Source organism: Phocoena sinus, chromosome 12 (assembly GCF_008692025.1).
Source record: "Phocoena sinus isolate mPhoSin1 chromosome 12, mPhoSin1.pri, whole genome shotgun sequence".
In the NCBI taxonomy this organism is placed as follows: domain Eukaryota; kingdom Metazoa; phylum Chordata; class Mammalia; order Artiodactyla; family Phocoenidae; genus Phocoena; species Phocoena sinus.
The window spans coordinates 12439615-12460584 of NC_045774.1; the positions used below are offsets into that span (position 1 = coordinate 12439615).

The following is a 20970-nucleotide window of genomic DNA, read 5'->3' on the forward strand; positions in this document are numbered from 1 at the left end:
AAATAAATAGTTTTAAAACTATATACTCATATCTCGAAGGAATTGTCTTAACAGTTTTACTTTTAGGTCTTAGCAATTTAAGGAGATAGAAAACATTTCCACAAAGGAAAGGTGGTCTCTGGGTATGAAACAACATCTGCTTTGAAGTCTCTGTTACCACTTCGGCTGAGAAGAGACTGGCTGAAAGAAATGATTCTTAAGAAGAAGTTCAGAAATGCTTTAGAAGCACTGTATGAGCTCTGTAATAACAGGCCCTGAGAATACATTATACAGGTAGATTCCTAGATCAGCCCCTAGGTACCTACATCTCCAAATACCTAGCATGCAGCCGATATGGTTAGTCTGCTGAAATTTAAGTGAGGAAACTGTGAGGCCCATTGATGAGCTTAGAGGCTTTGAGTCAGAGAGTGTGGTTCAAATCCCAGCAGTCAAGTGACTTTACCTCTTCACGTGTCAATTTCCTCATCTGTCAAAAGTGAATAATAATAATGATAATAACCCTCACAGGGTTGTTGAGTGTATTAAATTAGATGATGCGTGCTGAGTGCAGATGCTGGACGAATAGTATGTGTGCAGTAACTGGTGGCTGCAGCTACTGTGGCTGTATTGATGTGGGGGGAAGGGGAAGTGGGAGGGGGGGTGCCTAGTGTGTAGGTAACTGTGGGAAGATATCAGGGCAGTCTCTGCTCTCAGGTAGGAAAACAAAAATCAACCAAATGTTGACAAGCCCACATTCTTGGTAAGGAGAAAGGTACATACCGAGACTGCTTGGCTTCAGAGTAAATGATGGCTTATAATGGAGTACACACAGAAGACTTCCAGGAGATGGGTTTATTCACATATTGAAGCGGAGAACTGCCTCGCGTGGGCAGAAATGGAGTTGCCGTTTCAGAAGGTAAAGTTATACCAGCAGAGCTCTGGGGAGAGAGGAGTACTGTGTGGAGGGGAAGCCAGTTACTCTGCCGATGAACGTGATGGGAAAGGAGAGGACAGGCAGAACCGTGCAGGTGTTAGTATTGGATGAGGTGCTCGTTGCAGAGCGCGGTATGTTGCTGAGCAGGGCAAGTTCACGGTCAAAATGACTTCTGAGGAGAATCTATGTTATTATCAATACAGTATTGGTACCAGGGTGAGCAACTACTCTTTGCTCTGTTTACTTTTGCTCTTTCCCCATCTTATCAAAGTTTAATAACCCTTCTTTTTTATACATGCTGTGTCAAACTACAGAGATGTTTCCTCCACGCTAGGCATTCACCTCTGAATTTGACTGTCGGGCCTTTGAGGAAGGAGAGTATTAATCTATACGCCCCCCTTAAAATGCAGGAGTGCCTGTTTCTAATTTATTTCCTATGTTGTGTTACTTAACAGCCTTTGCTCATACATCCTGGTCTGGTTGTTAGTGGCTTGAATAAGTTACCGTGCAGGGACTGCTGAGACCAAATTAACTGAATATATTGTCTCACTACACAGAGAAATGGTCGGGAGAGGACCGGCCTTGTTTGAACTGCCTCATTCATCCAACAGGTCTGAGAACATTCTTTCTGAGTCCCCAGAGTTAGACCAAAATTCTGTGCGCCTGGTACACAAATTATAATATCAAAGAGATCTTTTTTCTGATTTCTTTCACCAGTATTTCTGCCTTGGTTAGTTCCCCTTCCTGCTCTGTGGATCTTGCTTTGCAGTGTTTCAGGAGACTGAAAAATGAGTGGTGTTCTGAAGGGACTGCCTTTAATGTTTTATAAGTTTACGTCTCACTTGCGGCTCTATTTCTAAATGTTGGAGTAATGAGTTAATATGTCTGACTCACTCTAGGGCATGTACATCAAATCAACCTATGATGGATTGCACGTGATTACTGGAACCACAGAAAATGTAAGTGCTTTTCCATTAAATGTAAAACCATTGTATGTTCCAACAGATTGGACAGAGTCCCTGTACTTTTCATTTAAATATGTGTGTGCTGTTCTATTGTATTATCTGTAGTGGGAGCAACCGTGCCTATCTTGTTTATGTCTGTGGCTAGCAAGCAGCTTATACAGCTGTCGTCAATGTATTATTTAAGTTGTCCTTTATTGCTCTCGTTCACACACCTTGCCCGGTTTTTACCGCCACCCTTGCGTTTTTTATTATTATTATTTTTGCACCCTGAATATGTTAACCCATAAATACAAAAAACAATGATCTCTTTGTTGTTGAGAATCCCTCTTGTAAGAGCTGGAATTGGTGACCATATGTGTGAAATACAGTTTTTTAAAAATGGAATTTATATATGTCACCAGAGTGACTATTTTGGGATTTTTGCATGACAACGATTCTTTTTATAGAGCTGTATTTCATAATATTTGCATGATATTGAAATTTAGTTTTTCTCCCCCCTAATCCTTTGAATAGAAAAAGCAGGGCTGCTTCTACTGAAAGGGACTTTGTACCCTGTTATCTTCCTTTTGAAAATTCTGCTACATGAAAGGTTTTTCTTTAGCCCCTCAAACATTTTGAATTTGTGAAAAGTAGAGCTAATTGAATACTTTCTTTATGCAACCTACAGTATGGCTAGCTTTTGAACAACACTGATATGAAGCTAGAAATATCTGAAAAGCTTCCCTGCACCTGTGGCAAAGAAGCATGTGTCTGTGGCATTAGTTACTATTTAATCAATTAAGACAAGAGGAAGTAATTCAAGAAACAAGAGACTTAGCAACTACTTTTCTAATCTGGTGGAAATATGTATCGGAGTTTGAGCTTCAGCTGCTAGGTCTGTTGATAAAATAAAATAGCATGATCTTTGATGAGGGTTTGTGACACACACTTGACTTTTGTAATAAGAAAAAAGTGGCATTGCTTAAGGCAGTCAATGAGTTATAAATTAATTGTGCAATTCTGGGAGATGAATGAATAGAAGACGGTAGTGTCTTTAAGCATTCTTTGTTGAGCTCTACTGAGAATACACTGAGACCGCTGGGAATTTTTATACCGCATCACCTAATAGGCAATAATGGCACAGGACGTTCTCCTTATAGGCTGGGGATGGTGCAAAAGAAAAAAAAAATCACAACAAATGCTTCTCCCTTATCCTTATCAGAGACTTTATATATTTTAGCTGAACCACAATGAGAACAGAGTCATGTACCACTCAGTACATTTTGCGGGGGCGGGGGCTGGATAGATTCAGAAGAATGGTGAATGTCATTTCAGTTTTTAAGAGAGTTAAAGATTTGTGTCTAGCAATTTGGTGATTGCATTAACAACCAGACCTGTGCAGTCCCAGACTCAATCCGGTCTTTGAATCAATTTCAATCTCGGAAGAACATGTAGAACACTATAATAGTATTAGCAGAAGGCTGCACAGATTTCTTCCTTTCGCTGTCCACCCCTCTCCCTCACCTCCCCCCACTGCCCCCCGCCTCCACTTTTAAGGATGAGATAACTAAACAAAACTGCCTTTGAATCAAATGAAATGTCAAATGATACATTCTGTAGAATCCCTACCAGATCATATAGGACTGGGTGAGAGATTCAGGGTTCACCTGGATGTGGTCGATCCTACCGCTTCCGTACAGGATGGTAAACGAGTCATCCTAGAGAGAGGTGGTTTCCATCTTGTTAAAGATCAAAAAAGGGAAAACTTGTCTTTTTTCCATCCGGTAATCCACTTGAAAATGTCCCTCATTCTTTCAGCCAGTCACCTTGTGTTCATTGTGTGTCTGGAATATGCCAGATACTTTCTAATTCTTGTCGATGAAAGTGGGAAGTTAGGTAAGAGTCCACTTCTCGAGGGCTTGAGCTGGGTAGTTTACACTTAATGCTGGATATTTTACACTTAAATGACAGTAGAAAAATGCCAGCTCCAGGACAACTTTCTGGCTATCACTTAAGGTCACTCTGACTTAAGCGACCCTAAGTCAGAATGTTTTAATGCCAGTCTAGTGTTGGGGGGTGGTCATGGACGGAATTCCCAAACTGCATTCCCTCTATCTTGGACTCCAGGCTGAAGCAATGCCAGCAGGTCATCTCAGGCCTCCTGTCCACTTTTTCTGGGTTCTTTTGGAGGTTACCTGAGCAGCCAGGATCATTCCAAGGTGAGACTAACAAGATGTAGTGATTCTCTATCTTCTTTTTTGATGTTGTTCAAGACCTTGGCAGACGTCTTGATAGGACCTCATCCGTACTCCTATCTCCCACCCCCAACATGAGTTGGGAAGTAGGTGAGCCTCTGAAGAATGGATGCACTCTTCTGCAGCAAACCAGAACAAGCATCATTTTTCAGTAGTCCGGCACATGGTGAAGATAGGCAAGAGCTACTGCCCCAGGGAGAATTTTGGCTATCAGGCTCTCTCTTTACCAGTGTTCTGCCAAGCACAACTCTTAATCACTTGGTAGGATATTTGAGAAATGAATGGGAGAGGATCCTTAGGACGGGAAGTCAGTTCAGGACACCGGGGCTTGTTTTTAAGATTGCATATCTAGAAACAGGGACTTCCTGGCCTCAGGGCCATCTTTTAGAAAGTGAAGCCACCTTAGAAGAATCTCCAGCCCAGGAAGATTAACTGGACTGGACTGATTACGATCAGACTTACTAAAGTTGATCTGTAACCATGGGTTAGGCATCTGACACCAGGGGCAAAAAGGAGCTTTGATACATTCGTTTGTTTAAGAAGTGCTTCAGTAGAAAGAGATTTGAGACAAGCCATCTCTCTGTGGTACCCACAATGCTAGTCTCTCAGGTGAGGCACTGCTGGTTGTTATGGTAGCAGGTTAAATGCTTTCAAAAATAACTGTTATAGTTACCTATGCCTTACGTTGGCCCTAGGTAAATCAAAGAGACTGTTTCTACAGTTTAACACTACTTGCTCATTTCCTTTGTTTTTTTTCTCTCTCTCTTTTTTTTTTTTTTTAACTTGCTCATTTCTTTGTTGAGCCTATCACAACAGCTGAGTGAGAAAATTCAGCAAGGGTGTCTTGAGTTTAGTTGCTGTCCCCATCACTGTGTTCAAAGATGCTATTTTTAAAGGATGGTTGTAAATTGAAGATTCAGTCAGCTATGTAAGTCACAAAATAAAACACTCTGACTTAGATAACATTTGATTATAATTTGAAATCAAAGTTTGATCCTTTCTTTCTCTTTTGATCATAGGAAATATCTTTTTTTTACATAGTTCTGTTTTATTTTATCCCATGCTTTTGTTGTTTTTGCAATTAAATAATAATAATAAACTTATACTTCTAGGAAGGATTAGACATTACTCTTATTCTAAAATACTTTTCAAATTTCATGTACAACTAAATGCCAAAATGTTTACGTCTGGAAAATATATTAGCGAGAGAAAAAAATTTGAGATGAAATTATGGCACAGATTCCTTTTAAGATGAAATAATCACTTCAACATATAATTATAATTTGGCAGGGGAAAAATTTTAAGGTACTACTTTAATTTTAAAAGCCTCATAATAAGCATAAAATTATATTCTGCATCTTTCACTTACTATGTGTCCATAACACTGGGCACATAGTAAGTTATTTAACACTGAATCTCAGTGTTCTCAAAACTCCATAAAATAAACCTAATGATATCTTAGGCTTAGGTAAAGGTTGTTGGCAGAATTTTTTCTAACCATTTTTTAAAATCATCTGAAACCTTAAACATAAAGAGTTTAGTTTGATTCAGTGAACCAGAAACTGTGGGAAAATATTTGACAAACAGGTTACATCTATTTATCTGTCTGTACACACACATGTGGATGTATATATATTTGTATCAATATTTGCAAATTTGTAGCAAACTATTATTTGAGAGAAACAAAGCCTGGACTTTGTTTTGATACTGTGACAACACATGCACTTAGAATTCCACCTGAAAATGCAAAAAATTAAAATTTTCTCTAAAGAAATATTGTCACTATCTTTCTGTGTTAATAGCATTATGATAACATGTAAAACAAGTTTAAGTAAAAGTAAGATTTAGTTTTAATAATTGCTTAAAAGGAAACGGTAGGACAGAGGTACACTGATGATCTTTACACATGAAGCAGTTGGTCGGCTTTTACAAGATTAATTTTGATAGGGATATAGGTGAGTCTCATTTTAGATGAACCGATGGCGTTGATCAGCCCATTATGTGGACAGTGCGTCCCACTCTTCACGATAGGTTAGATGAACCTTGGCTGTTCCAACTGACAGATTATCTGTTATAACAAACTGCTAATAGAAGAGAGAACACCAGTACCCAATGCCAAGTTCTACAGGCTGTGTACTTTTAGGGAACTCAAGTACACTGTGTAATGTTTCCTGAGAAGATTATATTTCCGTTGCTCGTTTTCTGTAGAAAAAAGAAGGGAGAAGAAATAGAAGCAGAAAGAAGTAGGTTTAAACAATATGACCGGTCTCTCTCTGTTTTTTTCTAACAGTCTCCTGCAGACAGATCTCAGAAGATTCACGCCGGTGATGAAGTCATTCAGGTCAATCAGCAAACTGTGGTGAGTTTGTTCATGGAGACTTCTGACTTCATATTCCCCTCTAGAACTTTTAAACCGTTTTGCATGCATTTAAAAAATTTTCAGTTTATATCCAATTTTCCATAATTTTAAGCAGTGCTAGGATGAACAGATTTGTGTCTACCTCTTTGCTCATAGCTGATTTCCTTGAGGTAAATTCATAGGGGTTTGGGTTTTCGTTATTCATGAGCAAGTACCCTCTACTCATTTTCTTTCTTTGAAGGTGGGATGGCAGCTAAAAAATCTGGTGAGAAAGTTAAGAGAGAATCCTACAGGAGTTGTGTTACTGCTTAAGAAGCGGCCCACAAGTTCCTTCAACTTCACTCCCGCCCCCCTGAAAAACCTACGATGGAAGCCGCCTCTGGTCCAGGTACCGTCACTGGTTGAAATCTTTCCTCTGGCATCGGCGCAAGAACAATGTCCAATATCCGATTTGTCTCCAAAAAGAAAGACTGCACTTTGATTGGTTTCAGGAGCTTGTGCATGGATAATTATCCTATAATCTTACTTATGTGAGAATAGCCGTGCTGGATTTGCATTGAACAGTATGGCAGCCACTAGCCACCAGTGTCTATTTCAACAATTAAAATGAAAGCTTCAGTTCCTCGGTCTCAGCGGCCACATTTCAGTGCTTGGTAGCCACTTGGTGGCGAGTGGCTGCCAGCACTACAGAAAGTTCCATCTGGTCCTTTTCCTCTCTCATTTCAAACACGTGCTCACATAAAGGAATCCAGTTTGACCGCTGAACTTAGAGAGACCGCATGGGGTTGAGTCCTCAGCATGGTTTAAAAAGGCAGGGGTGTAGACTGTGAGAACAACCCACCCAGCGGGGAGCTGCATCGCTCCGTTGTTTAGATTTGGCAGTCTTGGGTGATAATAAAAAGCACACTGGTCTTTAGTGAGTTTTATTATTTAAATTCTCTACAAACAGTGCACTCCTTACTGCCTACACCTGGCTGGACCATGCACCCTGAGCAACCTCTTCCTTATGTCATCGGTTCTTAGTGTTTAATTCCTAAATCATGAATGAAAAGCAATCACATTTTAGTGCCCTTTCATAAGATTGAGATTTGCCATTTATATGTAACTTTCTGTGCTTTTATTGTACATCTTCAAGTGGAAGGAACAGCAGTGGTCTCAAGCCATCAATTTGGATACCTCGTGATGCACACAGCACTGGAAATATGCCTATGTGTGTACCTTAGGGGCATGGAGGCACGTAAAAATAAAGATCAGGCTGTGGAGGGTGGAGCCAGGAAGGGGCACATAATTAAGTTCACTTTTTAGATAATAACGGAACATATCGATCACACCCCAGCTGCCTCTGTTTGCCTCGCTCAGTATAAGGGGCACCATCTTTCAGTAGTTTTGGAATTCTCAGAGTGTGTTAAGTAACATCGAAGAGGTCTTCACTGATGGTTGATGGAGTGCTTGCCACACAGCAACTCTGTCAGCTCCTTGGTGCAGGGGCGTAAATGTTAGGTTCTGAAGAAGGGGCGGTGGGTGTGGACAGGTAGGTGAAGGAGCTTCCTCCTGAGGAGGTGGGAGCCCTTTGGAGCCTGGAAAACTAGGTGGGATTTGGGAGGCAGATGGGAGGCTGTTTGGTGGAGGAGAGGAACGCTGTTCTTCAGACACACGCCCACCAACTGAGGATGTGCTGCCATCAGGGAAGGGCGGTGCCCAGACAAGGTCTCCTAGAAGCAGAGTGTGTGACAGACATTCTTGTGAAAGCGATTTAGTGCCTGTGCTTCAGGTAAAACTTGTCCGGGAGGGAAGGAGGCAGAATAAGGAGGGGAAGCCAGCAGATGCTCTCTCAGGTAGAGTTCAGTCTTGGCCTGTTACCCAGGTGTAACCACACAGCACGGGCGCTGGTAGCTGTACTCAGGGGTGGCAGCTGTCCACTGAGGGCAGTTTTCCAGAGAAGGGGGCAGCCGTGAGCTTTTAGCAACAGACACGCACAGCAGCCGGGTTCACTGACTGACCAAGGGCTCTGGGTAGACACCACAGCGCTCCTGTAAGAATAAGTAGACCAGACTCTTTGGGGCAGAGGGTGGGAGAGAAAGCTGGACCAGTGGACTGAGCTGGATGGGTGGGTATAGAGTCCCAGGCTAAGGAGTATGGACTTCATCTCACAGGTAATTTTTGTCAACAGGTTGACAGTTGATTTTTACACTAATATTTGCATCAGTTTGCTAGGGCCACTGTAACAAAGTACCAACGACTGGGTGACCGAAACAAAAGTTTATTCCTTCAAAAGTCTGGAGGCTAGAAGTCTCAAATCAAGGTTAGCTTCTTCCAAGGTCTCTCTCCTTGGCTTGCAGATGACCGTCTTCTCCCTGTCTTCATGTGGTCTTTCCTCTGTGTGTCTGTGTCCTGATCTCCTCTTCTTATAGGGACACCAGTCATACTGGATTAAGGCCCACCCATATGACCTTGTATTATTTTATTTATTTATTTATTTATTTATTTATTTATTTATTTATTTATTTTTGAGGGGGGGAAGATGCGTGCTATGGGGCATGTGGGATCTTAGTTGCCTGACCCAGGGATCAAACCTGTGTCCCCTGCAGTGAAAGTGCAGAGTCTTAACCACTGGACCACCAGGGAATTCCCACATGACCTCATTTTATTTATTTATCTATTTATCTATCTATTTATTTATCTATTTATTTATTTATTTACCTTTTGCGGTACGCGGGCCTCTCACTGCTGTGGCCTCTCCTGCTGTGGAGCACAGGCTCTGGACGCACAGGCTCAGCGGCCATGGCTCACGGGCCCAGCCGCTCCGCAGCATGTGGGATCTTCCCGGACCGGGGCACGAACCCGTGTCCCCTACATCGGCAGGCGGACTCTCAACCACTGCGCCACCAGGGAAGCCCCCTCATTTTAAATTAAACGTGTCTTTAAAAATCCTATCTCCAGAGTACAGTCACGTTCTGAACTACTGGGGGTTTGGGGGACACAGTGTAGCCCATGATACTACCTAAACACAAGAAACACCAGTTGGGAGCTGTTACATGTGTAGGTGATGGGTAATGTGGTTCTGGGCGAGGCTGGGATGGGGCAGTTCTAGTGCAAGAGGCCATTTGGAAGAAGCATCAAGAGGACTCACAAAGCAGCACAGCATAGTGGACAGGAAGGGGCCCCGGAGTTGAACTCCTTGAGTTCAAATCCCACCTCTGCCACATCTTAGCTGTGGCACCTCAGATAAGTATTTAGTATTTCTGAATGTCACTCCTAATTACTCATGTTGACAGCAGAGGTTTTCGGGTAGCGGTGAGGAAGGTAGGCAAGGCAAGGAAGAAGCAGATGTGAAATGTGGCAGCGAACCTGGGTGGCAATACCAGTGACAAAAATTAGAATGTCAGGAAAGAGCCATCTGGGAGGCAGAGATGATAGGTCTTCTGGGCATCACTGAGCTTGAAGTGACAGGAAAATTCAGGTGGATGTGTTCAGAAGGGAAGTGAAAATGATATCTAAGTATAGGCTAGAGTTAGTTCCTTGACCTATGGAAATTCACTTAAGAAGGGGCATGCTTCCTTTTTCTTTGGTTTTGTCTACCTTCCTGCCCGGTTCCACTAACTGTGCAGTTTGCGGGGCGAGGTGAAGGTGAGGCATGAGACACCTAGCTTTGCTTCTGACCCAGGGAGGGAAAACTGTCAAAATGCAGAGCCCGTTTTACAGCTTAGCTATTAGGCATCTGGTGATGTGTCCAGGATATTTTCAGAACATGAACTCTGGTAGACCAGTACTCCGTACAGTTTCTCAGCCCCTGCCCTGGCTGTTGCGCTGTGTGTCATTCTTCAGGGGTCTGTATGCCTGGGTGCCCACCTCTGCTGGGAGGGAGCATCTTTAGTTCTTATCAACATCATTCATGTTGTCACTGAAAAGCTGTTCATCGCTCTGTTTTTAGGCCACAATCCTGGTAAACAAGGGTTATTGATTTAGAAGTAACCATCAGTGTTGGAGTTTTTGGAAAATGCCTGTTCTATGGAAATGCTCCAAGTTTCTTCTGTTTCTATTTGTTGAGGGCCTGGGTCCTGGCCCCATGTTTTCAGACATTGTCCAAGATTGTCAGAATGAGATGTGGATCAATTACATAGTTCGGAGAGTTGACAGACTGTGGTGTATGCTCTGGGAGACGGTTTCCCTGTGCCTCGGCATCTCTCCCCAAAATGGGGCTGTCTCTCTGTGAGCACCGGCTACTCCCGTCCTCCCAACCCTTAGACTCCCATTCCCACTCTCACTTCCAGGAGATAGGGGGTCTTCCATCCATCACCACCTGGGCTAGATAGGGCGTAGGTGTCCTTTTATTACTCCCTGGGGTCTAGCACTGTCCTCACGGGCTGCCTCCCACTGGCCTTCACCCAACATCTTCGTGCCCTGACTCATTTTCTTGCTGTTCCTTTACCAACCAGAAAAGGCCAATCATTGCTGTTAGATTGTAGAAGAGATAGGATTGAAGGTCTCACACAAGATTTTAAAATATTTTTTTAAAGCTGTGTGGATTTTAAATTTAAAAAATTAACTTGTGTGTATAATACTAAGTTAGACAGCATAAGGTTGGGTACTTACTATGCGACGAGCCCTGTGCTAAGCCCGTTACATGTATTACATTACCTAATTCTCACAGCTACCCTGTGTTGCTACTGTCTTTGTCCCTGTTTATTCCCATTCTATAGAAGAGGCACAGAGAAGTTGAGTGAGTTGCCTGGAAGATACACACCTAATCAGAGGTATAACCAAGATTGCACCCAGGCAGTCCGAACTCCAAGCCCATACTCCTAGTGAGTGGTAGCATTGTTAGTAATTAGTGTGAATTAACTCATTCTGTCCTCACTGCAGCCCTACGTGAGAGGCACTGTCAGTATGGCTGTTTTTCAGAGGAGGAAACTAAGGCTTGGGAGTTTAAGTGATTTGCTCAGAGCTGGAATTCTAACCTGCCTGACACCTGGCTCCTGGGCCTCTGCCTTTCTTTCACTATGCACCTAGGCTTTCAGAACTCTTGGTAAATGGTTTATATATACAATGGAATACCACTCAGCCATAAAAAAGAATGAAATAATGCCATTTGCAGCAACATGGAAGTACGTAGAGATTATCATACTACGTGAAGTAAGTCAGACAGAGACAAATACCATATGGTACCACTCATTCGTGGAATCTAAAAAATGATACAAATGAACTTATTTACAAAACAGAAACAATCTCACAGACAGGAAACAAACTTATGATTACCAAAGTGGGGAGGGAGGAAGGGATAAATTAGGAGTTCGGGATTAACAGATACACACTACTATATATAAAATAAAAAGGTCCTATTGTATAGCACAGGGAACTATATTCAATACCTTATAATAACCTTTAATAGAAAAGCATCTGAAAAAGAATATGTATATACACACACACACACACACACACACACACAACTGTATCACTTTGCTGTATACCTGAAACTAACACAACATTGTAAATCAACCATACTTTAAAAAAAACAAAACAAAAAAACTCTCGGTACATTTTGAGTGTCTCAAAGCAGAATACACGTTGGATGTTTCCAGTAGCTGCAGACACACAAATGACCTGGGCCCCTGTTTACCCACGGGCTGGTGTTGGTTTTGGGGAGAACGATCTCCGAGGTAACGTTCATGCTTTTACACTTACTCCCTTTCAGACCTCGCCTCCGCCCACAACCACTCAGTCCCCGGACAGCACGATGGATGCCTCACTGAAGAAGGAGAAGCCAGCCATCCTGGATCTTTATATCCCTCCTCCACCGACCGTTCCCTACTCCCCCCGGTATGTCGGTGCCCATTTCTGTGATGTGCACGTCTCCTTGCGTGGAGGTGCTAGTGGTGGTGTGAAGACCACAAGTATCTCGAGAGGAGACGCTGCTGACACTCCAGTGTGTTGGACATGAGTCTTGAATCCACCGTCAAAAAGTATCGCCCTGGGCGTGGGCGTTGGGGAATGGGTGAAGGGGGTCGAAAAGGACAGACTTCCAGTTACAGGCGAAGTCCTGGGGGTGTAACGTACAGCGTGGTGACTGTTGTTAACAATGTTGTGTATCTTTCAAAGTTGCGGAGGGAGTAGATCTTAAAAGTGCTCATCACAGGAAAGCAAGAATTGGTAACCACATGTGATGATTGTTTTGCCGTGCATACGTAAATCACTACGTTGTACCTCTGAAATGAATGCAGTGTTATATGTCGATTATATCTCAGTGAAACCAGGGGTAGGGGAAGTGTGATCCTTTAGGGCGAAGTGTAGGAACAGATCTAGTTTTATGGGCCTTGAAGCCAGCCAGTATGATGGGGAGGGGGCTGATTAAAGCATGTGCTCTCGGGGACTGCATTGTTTTAATTCTTCACTGGGCATCGAAGTTTCATTAACTACACGGTAAATTCATCTCTGGGGCGGAAGATAATAAATATTTCTGTGAGATTGATTAAAGTTACAGTTTTATTTTGCTGAGAGGGATGTGTTCTTCGTAGGACTTAAAAAATGTGAAAATAGGTGTGGATGGGCTATATTTGCATGGCCATGTGTGTTTATGTGTGTGTGTCTATTATACATTCTTCAGGATCATTACTTTCTTAATGGCTATCTTAAATGTTTATGGTAAAATGAGGACGGTTATGCTAGATATTATATAGGGGATGATTAAGGTATGAAAATATAGGCTTATTTATATCATCTTCCATATTTACATATGCTGGTAAAAGTAGAGAATCTGGCTCATTTATGAAACATACGTTTACTGAGAGTTGGGCCTGATTTACCATCTTATGCAAAACAGATGTAGTTCTTGCCCCCAGAGAACTGCCAACATCTTAGTCAACTGTTCAAGACTAAATTGAGAAATACTTAATCATGCTGTGATATTTCATAAGACACAGTTTGGACTGAACTTACAGTAATTTTTCACTTCAGGGTGGAGTTTTTCATTTGATTTTGTTTTAAGCTGTGCTCTTTGCTTCTGCTGTGTTTCTTTCCTGGGCACAAAGAAAAATTAATGTCATTTTCCTCTTCCTCGAGTCTTGTTTTGCCCAGAAGTTATTATAGCATGTAGAGCAGTGGCTGCAGTGATCAGGGGCTTTCTGGTTGGTAGACCAGGTTCTTCCCTGTATTCACAGACCAGAGTCCTGTGGTCACGAGATCTAAATTGTGTTTAAAATTACAAGGAGTTGGGCTTCCCTGGTGGCGCAGTGGCTGAGAGTCCGCCTGCCGATGCAGGGGACACGGGTTCGTGCCCTGTTCCGGGAAGATCCCACGTGCCACGGAGCGGCTGGGCCCGTGAGCCATGGCCGCTGAGCCTGCGCGTCCGGAGCCTGTGCTCCGCAACGGGAGAGGCCACAACAGTGAGAGGCCCGCGTACCGCAAAAAAAAAAAAAAAAAAAAAGAAAAAAAAATTACAAGGAGTTGTTGCTTTTGCACATAGAGAGCAGAGGGTTTCACTGATAGAACAAACCAGTGTGTGGACTGTTCTATCAGAAACTGTAGGCTGTAGGGAGGATGGCCCCGACTCCCCTAATCCTGAATATTCTTGTCTGGGTCTCAGTGAGGGGTCACAGGAGCTGTGGCAAGAAGGGTATGTACGTAGTAAAGGTGAAAGGGACCTGGCGCTTCGATTCTATTGGGGGAAACACGTGGGCATGCACACACCATTAATGAAGGATATTTTATTTTATTTTTTAAAAATTTATTATTTACTTATTTATTTTTGGCTGTGTCGGGTCTTAGTGGATCTTGTGGCATGCGGGATCTTCGTTGACGCATGCGGGATCTTTCGTTGCAACGCGGGCTTCTCTCTAGTTGTGGCGTGCGGGTTTTCTCTCACTAGTTGTGGCGCACAGGCTCCAGAGCATGTGGGCTCTGTAGTTTGCAGCACGCAGCCTCTCTAGTTGAGGCACGCGAGCTCAGTAGTTGCGGTGCGAGGGCTTAGTTGCCCCGTGGCATGTGAGATCTTAGTTCCCTGACCAGGGGTCGAACCCGCATCCCCTGCATTGGAAGGTGGGTTCTTTACCACTGGACCACCAGGGAAGTCACTGAAGCATATTTTATTAGGAATGAAATGTGCAAATGGTCACAGAGAACAAGTGGTGAGTCGCGAAAGCTTTGTGAATGGGGAAGTTATATGCCAGGTTTAAAAGTATAGAAGGAGATAGATTTGTGGTGGGGAAAGGGTATGCAGGCAGCAGGCTCACTGGGAACACCAGTAGGCAAGGCTGATCCTTAAGACTGTTTTTGAACTCAGTGGATTCTGGGTTTATCTAGTAGTTTTGCAATGAGCCCGTAATGGAATTTACTCAGTGCCAAAAATTTAACCAGCTGGTAATCTGGACTCAACTAAAATTAATTTTAAGTTTTATTATAAGCTGACATTTAGAAAGAACGAAGTTGCAAGCAGCGGTCCAATTTTTGCTGGTTTCTGTACTTTGTTTAGAAAATAGACACTTTCCATTGGCCGCTCTAAAGGCCGCTTTGTAATCTTTGACATCATTTCGAAACCTGACAACTGCCATCGCACATCAAGCGTCTTCTCTGCTGGATCTTGGCAAAGATACTACTCTTGGCATGAGAAAAAAGGTTCAGTAGATCATACCTTCACTTGTGGTTTCTGTAGTAAGGAGGAGATTCAACTCTAGGACAGATGTACAGGAAAACCAGAGCTAGCTCTTCAAGATATATGTGTATCCCTTAAACAAATATGAAAAAAAATCTCATTTTCTCTTATTTAGTAGGATCATGGTATTTACTCTTATTTAATAGGATCTCTGTGTATTTGAGAAGCAACTGTGATTGAAAAAGTGTTGCTTTTTCCTCCAGAGGGAAAGGAGGATTTGTTTTCTTCCGTGTGCTAGAGGCAGAATGCATCCTATAATTCTTTAGTGTGAGAGGATCTTCGTAAGCAACTTAACTATTGCCCTCTATCTTGCAGGGAAGAGAATGGGAGTTCCGTTTACGGATTCAGTAAATGTAAACAGCCACAGCCTGGCCCTAAGGGCTCTGAGTCCCCCAATTCCTTCCTGGACCAGGAAAGCCGGAGACGGAGATTTACCATCGCTGATTCCGATCAGTTGCCTGGGTATTCCGTGGAAACCAATATTCTGCCCACAAAAATGAGAGAGAAAACACCATCCTATGGTACGTTACTGAGTGTTTGTTTTGTTTCTCTTCCCCTCCCCCTTCCTTGTTTGGAACTGTTGGATGAATTCGGCAGACTTGAAGGGTAATCCATGGAAAACATAAACCTCAATGAAATTCTAAGTATGAGACCTTTGTTCATCTTTCTAAAGCTAAGGCTTGTTGAGTCATTACACTGCCTGGCATCCAAGCCCAGCGGGGTGAGATCATGTTACAGTTTCAGCTTTCAGTGCCTGCATTTTAACTTGGAGCTGCTTTGCTCCGTGGACCCACAGACGCAAGTTCAGCATGCCTCTGTCCTAATGGTTTGCTGTGGAAATACAGTGCTTTAAAATACTTTTCTTATTTTTAAACTGTGTTATTTTGCTTATGCTGAAGTGAGTGTGATGTCAGGGTGGGGGAGGGTCTAGTTCTAAATAAAGGGAAGGATTCTCTAAAGTCCAAAAACTCTGTCAGCTTTTCCTTTTCCTTCCCCTCCCTCTGAAGGCAAGCCCCGGCCTTTGTCCATGCCTGCGGATGCGAGCTGGATGGGGATTGTGGACCCTTTTGCTAGACCTCGAAGTCATGGGAGGAAAAGTAAGTTTAATTTAAGCAAACTGAAAAACACCAAACCTGGAGTCCAAAGTCCAGACCCTCGTTTCAGCCCTTTTGTGCTCTAATGACCATAAAGTCATCTTCTCATCTGCAAAATCAGGGGTTGCTGAAGGCCTCTAAGGTCCTATCTGTGTGTAGAATGGCAGAAATATATATTCCTAGGTAGTGATTGTAAATCTCCTAAACAGTATTGTGTGCTTTAAAAAGGCTGTAGACACTGATGGTCCAATTTCTAAACACATAGAAATACACTATTCGTTAAACAATCTCATCGTCAATTTTATGACTATTATTATTGGAACCTGTTTGATTTTTGACCAACAGACATGGGTGTTTTTCTCCCCCAATCCTTCTTGAGTTAGAGAGTAACTACTATTGGAAAAGAAACTTGTGTTTAATTTACCCTGTAATCAAAGTTACAGGTGATAGCACTGGTCTTTTGAGGAAAATGTTTATAGTCTTATTTTTGGCCAGATTACATTTGATTGTCAGGACATCGTAACATTGCTTTTGTGGCACTGAAACAAAGAGCTGGTGAAAAGTTAGAGAACAGTAGGCCTTAGATTGTAAAAGGAAGAAGAGAAAAGTTCTGGAGGCCTAACATCCAAAGTGATCAACCCCTGACTTCTCCCTGCGACTTGGTAAAGTTTGTCACCTAAGTACCCAAATCACCTGGATTACACTAAATTGGAAAAGGGAGAAGTTGCCTTCTAAGGTCCAAGATACCCTTAGTTGACACGAAAATCTGTGGAGCAGACAGCAGGGGGCAGGGCAGTTCTTTGTTTAGATTGAGAAATGTCCACATCTTCTTTGCCATTCTTTTTAGCATTTGAAGTCCCCGATTTATACTTTTATTGCGTTTAAGGTTGAGATGTGGGGTGTAGGGGTGCGGAGTGTGAGGTCAGGAAAATGGAAAGATACTTGGCCTCCATCCCACCTTCCACATTTTTTCTGGTGTTATCATTTTAGAAAGAAAGGTACCTGCATAATGGGCAATTAAAAAAAATAACAGCTTTTTTGAGAGACAACTCGCATACCATAAAGCTCACCCTGTTAAAATGTACGATTCAGTGGTGTTTAGTATATTCATAGAGTTGTGCTAATTCCAGAATATTCTATCACTTCAACAAAAAACGCCTGTAAGCAGTCATTCCTCATTCCCTCCTCCTTCAGCTCCTGGCAACCAAAAATCTACTTTCTTTTTTTTTTTTAACTTTCATAGTCATCTTTTTTTTTTTTTAAATAAATATTTATTTTTGGCTGCGTTGGGTCTTCGTTGCAGTGCGCGGGCTTCTCATTTTGGCGGCTTCTCTTGCCGTGGAGCGTGGGCTCTAGGCACGTGGGCTTCAGGAGTTGCAGCACGTGGGCTCAGTAGTTGTGGCTCGCAGGCTCTAGAGCGCAGGCTCAGTCGTTGTGGCGCACAGGCTTAGTTGCTCTGCGGCATGTGGGATGTGGGATCTTCCTGGACCAGGGCTCAAACCCACGTCCCCTGCATTGGCAGGCGGATTCTTAACCACTGAGCCACCAGGGAAGCCCTGAAAATCTACTTTCTGTCTCTGGATTTACTTTTTCAAGGCATTTCATATAAATAGACTCCTACAAAATGTGGCTTTTTGACAGTGGGCACTTTTTAACGTAACTTTCCCCCTTTGATTACAGAAATAAAACAAATTGTTGGAAAACCTCTAGAAGGTACGAGAAAACTAATCTGTAATCTGCTTCCCCAACCTAGAAATAATCACTCTGAATGTTTTTTGTATCTTCTAGTTGTTCCTATATTTACGTATTATACGCTTAGAAAAATGTGCAAAATGGAATAGATAGATATTCAGTAATACTATGAAAGGGGAACGTTAACAGGTGTATTTTTGGTAATAGCTGCATTAGTAATCCATCTTATGGCAATAGCACCTCTTCATTCAGTCTGCTATGGTTGAGCATTTAGGTTATCTGTGTTTTCCCCCCCAATTGTTAATATCGCTTCAATAAGCATCTTGTACGTAGTTCTTCATCCATTTTTAAAAGTGGAATTTCTGAGTCAAAAGAATGCTACATGTTGCCAGGGTGCCCTGCATTTTATGTTTCTATTCAGTTTCTTACCCCCCTGCCCCCATCCCAGAGGGTCTACTGGCTTGTAGGGTGGGATCATTCTTCCTTCTCCAGAAATGTCCCAAGCCTTGCAGAGCATTAAAATCTTTGAACCCCATCCATTAAAGGTGAAGAGTGCCTGCCCTGCATTCAGAGTGATAACCAAAGGCATCCCACCTCCTAAATGCTCCTTAGGGATGCTCGGGAATAAGAACCACCGTTCCAGGGGCACGTGCTCTGGGCTGCAGGCATTGAGCAGGGACAGATGTGGAAGGACTGATAGAATTATAAGATTTTCTCTTGGTTTTTTGATTTCAAGTGAAATCATGAAAATTCTACACTGATTAAGAAGTGCGGGAAAAAAAAAAAGGGCTTCCCTGGTGGCGCAGTGGTTGAGAGTCCGCCTGCCGATGCAGGGGACACGGGTTCGTGCCCCGGTCCGGGAAGATCCCACATGCCGCGGAGCGGCTGGGCCCGTGAGCCATGGCCGCTGAGCCTGCGCGTCCGGAGCCTGTGCTCCGCAATGGGAGAGGCCACAGCAGTGAGAGGCCCGCGTACCACAAAAAAAAAAGAAAGAAAAAAGTGCGGGCTCTCTGATTCTGCTCTGCCCCTGTGTTACCTCTCAGATGGAAAAGCAGCCTGAAGTGTGCACCTACCTCTTCCGTTTCTGCTTTCTTAGCACCCAGTGGTGTGAGCCTGGCCTCCTGGGGGGCCTGGTAGCCCATCCCTGGGAGGAGGGCAGGGTGTGCCGCCACCTTCAGAGGCAGTGCCATGCAGAGGATGGGTATTTTAACGGACTACTTGTGGGCTTTGTCTGAAAACAGGTGAGGACGGCCTTTGCCGGTATTTCAGTAATGAGCGGATCTCTCCGATCATCGAAGAAAGGTCATCCCCCCCATACCGTTTCTCAAGACCCACGACCGAGAGGCAGCTGGTCCGAGGTGCAGACTACATCCGAGGCAGCAGGTGCTACATCAGTTCAGATCTCCACAGCAGTGCCACGATTCCATTCTCGGAGGAAGGGACCAAAAAGAAAGCCAGCTCCTCGGCGGCCAAGTCCTCTTCTCCAGAGCCGTCCCTGCTGGTCAGCTGGTTTACTCGCCTGAAACTGTTGACTCACTGAGCCCTGCGTTCCCGGGACCCTCCCTGTCTCCTGCTACCAAGTGCCTTGTGTCCTCAATCAGCAACTTGTCCTGATTTTCATCCACAGTATTATGCAGCGACCTTATGCGATTTCGTGGCTTTTCTTTTTTCTTTTTCTTTTTTTTTAAGTTGTATACTGTACTTGGAATTTTGAAATCATTGGATGGGAACAAATCCAGAGAATCTTAGATGCTGGCTTATGGAGGCCAAAGGAGAGAAATGGGGAGAGTCCGCTTTATTTTTGCTTCCTTGAGAGTCAGAACACGGAGACACACTCCCTAAACCAGAGCCTTGGCCGGGAATGTTATCGTCATTCTGAGGATCTGGGCCATTGTTCTTTTTAGGGGGGTGGGACTACAGTTGGTGGCCAGTGTCACACAGATGTGTTGGTTTTTGGTCCAACTTCTTCACCTGAAAAAGCCAGTGGAGAAAACAGTTTTGTTTTGATTTTTCAAGCTACATACCACATGTGTAAGTGTAGCAGCTTTGACTCTGAAATAACACGTGGGAAGCATCTGATGCTCTTTCAGAGCAGAGGTTTGAGTGTAGGCCAGTTACACTTAGTTAATGCCCTTTTCATAACAGTCTCAGTGTAAGTCAGTTAATACAGAAACACGTGAAAATGTTTAGATAGGGCTTACTACACACAAAGAAGTTTATGGTTATTTGTGAAGGGTGTTGTATATTATTGTCTTTAAGGGAAAAGAAGCTATAAGATTTGCTGACAGCCAAAGTATCATTGAGAAAAACGAAGCAACCATACTTAGGTTTATGAGAGAGACATCAGTTTGCATTTTGACCTGTTCAATGACTATCTTCTAGAAAAGAATGGACAGTTCTTCAAAATTGTACACATTTTGCTAATTAGAAATCTCTTGGAAAATCTCACGGTCACTCATTTTCAACTAGCATCAGGTATTTTGGAAAAGTGTGTCTGGATATTAACTCTTGTTTAAACTGAATGTATGATATTTTGCTAGAATGGAAAAGTACTATCTTGTTAATTTAAGTGTTTTAAATATAGTTGTATATTTTTCTTACTCTTAGTCACATGTAATTGATATATTTCTGTTTTGTGTCCTACATGAAGCTAACGAAAAAAGTGTTCAAAATGTTTTCAGGTTTACCAGTGACCACCTTGGCTGTTGCCACTGTGGGCACTATTGTCAAAAAAACAAAATAAACCCTCCCAACCATTTTAGGATTTTATGGATTAGAAATGGGGGCGTTGAGGGAGCATGTGTAAAGTAAAATTACATTTGGAGAATTTTCTGAGCTATATCCCTGGGCAAAGCTGGTATCTCCTATTCAAAAATATCTTCCCCTCACCCCTTGAAATGTCTACTTTGCTGAACTGCCTGAAATTGGAGATTGCTTGGAGTTAACATCTTCCTTTTAAAATGCCTCTGGTGGGACTTCCCTGGCGGTCCAGTGGTTAAGACTCCATGCTTCCAATGCAGGGGGTGCAGGTTCAATCCCTGGTCGGGGAACAAAGATCCCACGTGCTGC

General features: G+C 43.1%; 1 protein-coding gene across 6 annotated transcripts in view; it reads left to right on the forward strand.

Moving 5' to 3' along the window:
* CNKSR3 (CNKSR family member 3) overlaps nucleotides 1-20658 on the forward strand; it is a 100134-nt gene extending 79476 nt beyond the window's left edge. For 4 of the 6 annotated variants that reach the window (XM_032650822.1, XM_032650827.1, XM_032650825.1 and 1 more), the window contains 7 exons: nucleotides 1813-1872; nucleotides 6403-6471; nucleotides 6713-6859; nucleotides 12164-12288; nucleotides 15431-15636; nucleotides 16093-16212; nucleotides 19143-20658. In XM_032650822.1, the coding sequence (XP_032506713.1) occupies nucleotides 1813-1872; nucleotides 6403-6471; nucleotides 6713-6859; nucleotides 12164-12288; nucleotides 15431-15636; nucleotides 16093-16212; nucleotides 19143-19441 (1026 nt within the window). In that variant the 3' untranslated portion in view covers nucleotides 19442-20658. The remainder of the gene's footprint in view (nucleotides 1-1812; nucleotides 1873-6402; nucleotides 6472-6712; nucleotides 6860-12163; nucleotides 12289-15430; nucleotides 15637-16092; nucleotides 16213-19142) is intronic. The other 2 variants (XM_032650824.1, XM_032650828.1) reach the window with 1 other exon arrangement.
* Nucleotides 20659-20970: the final 312 nt, after the last annotated feature.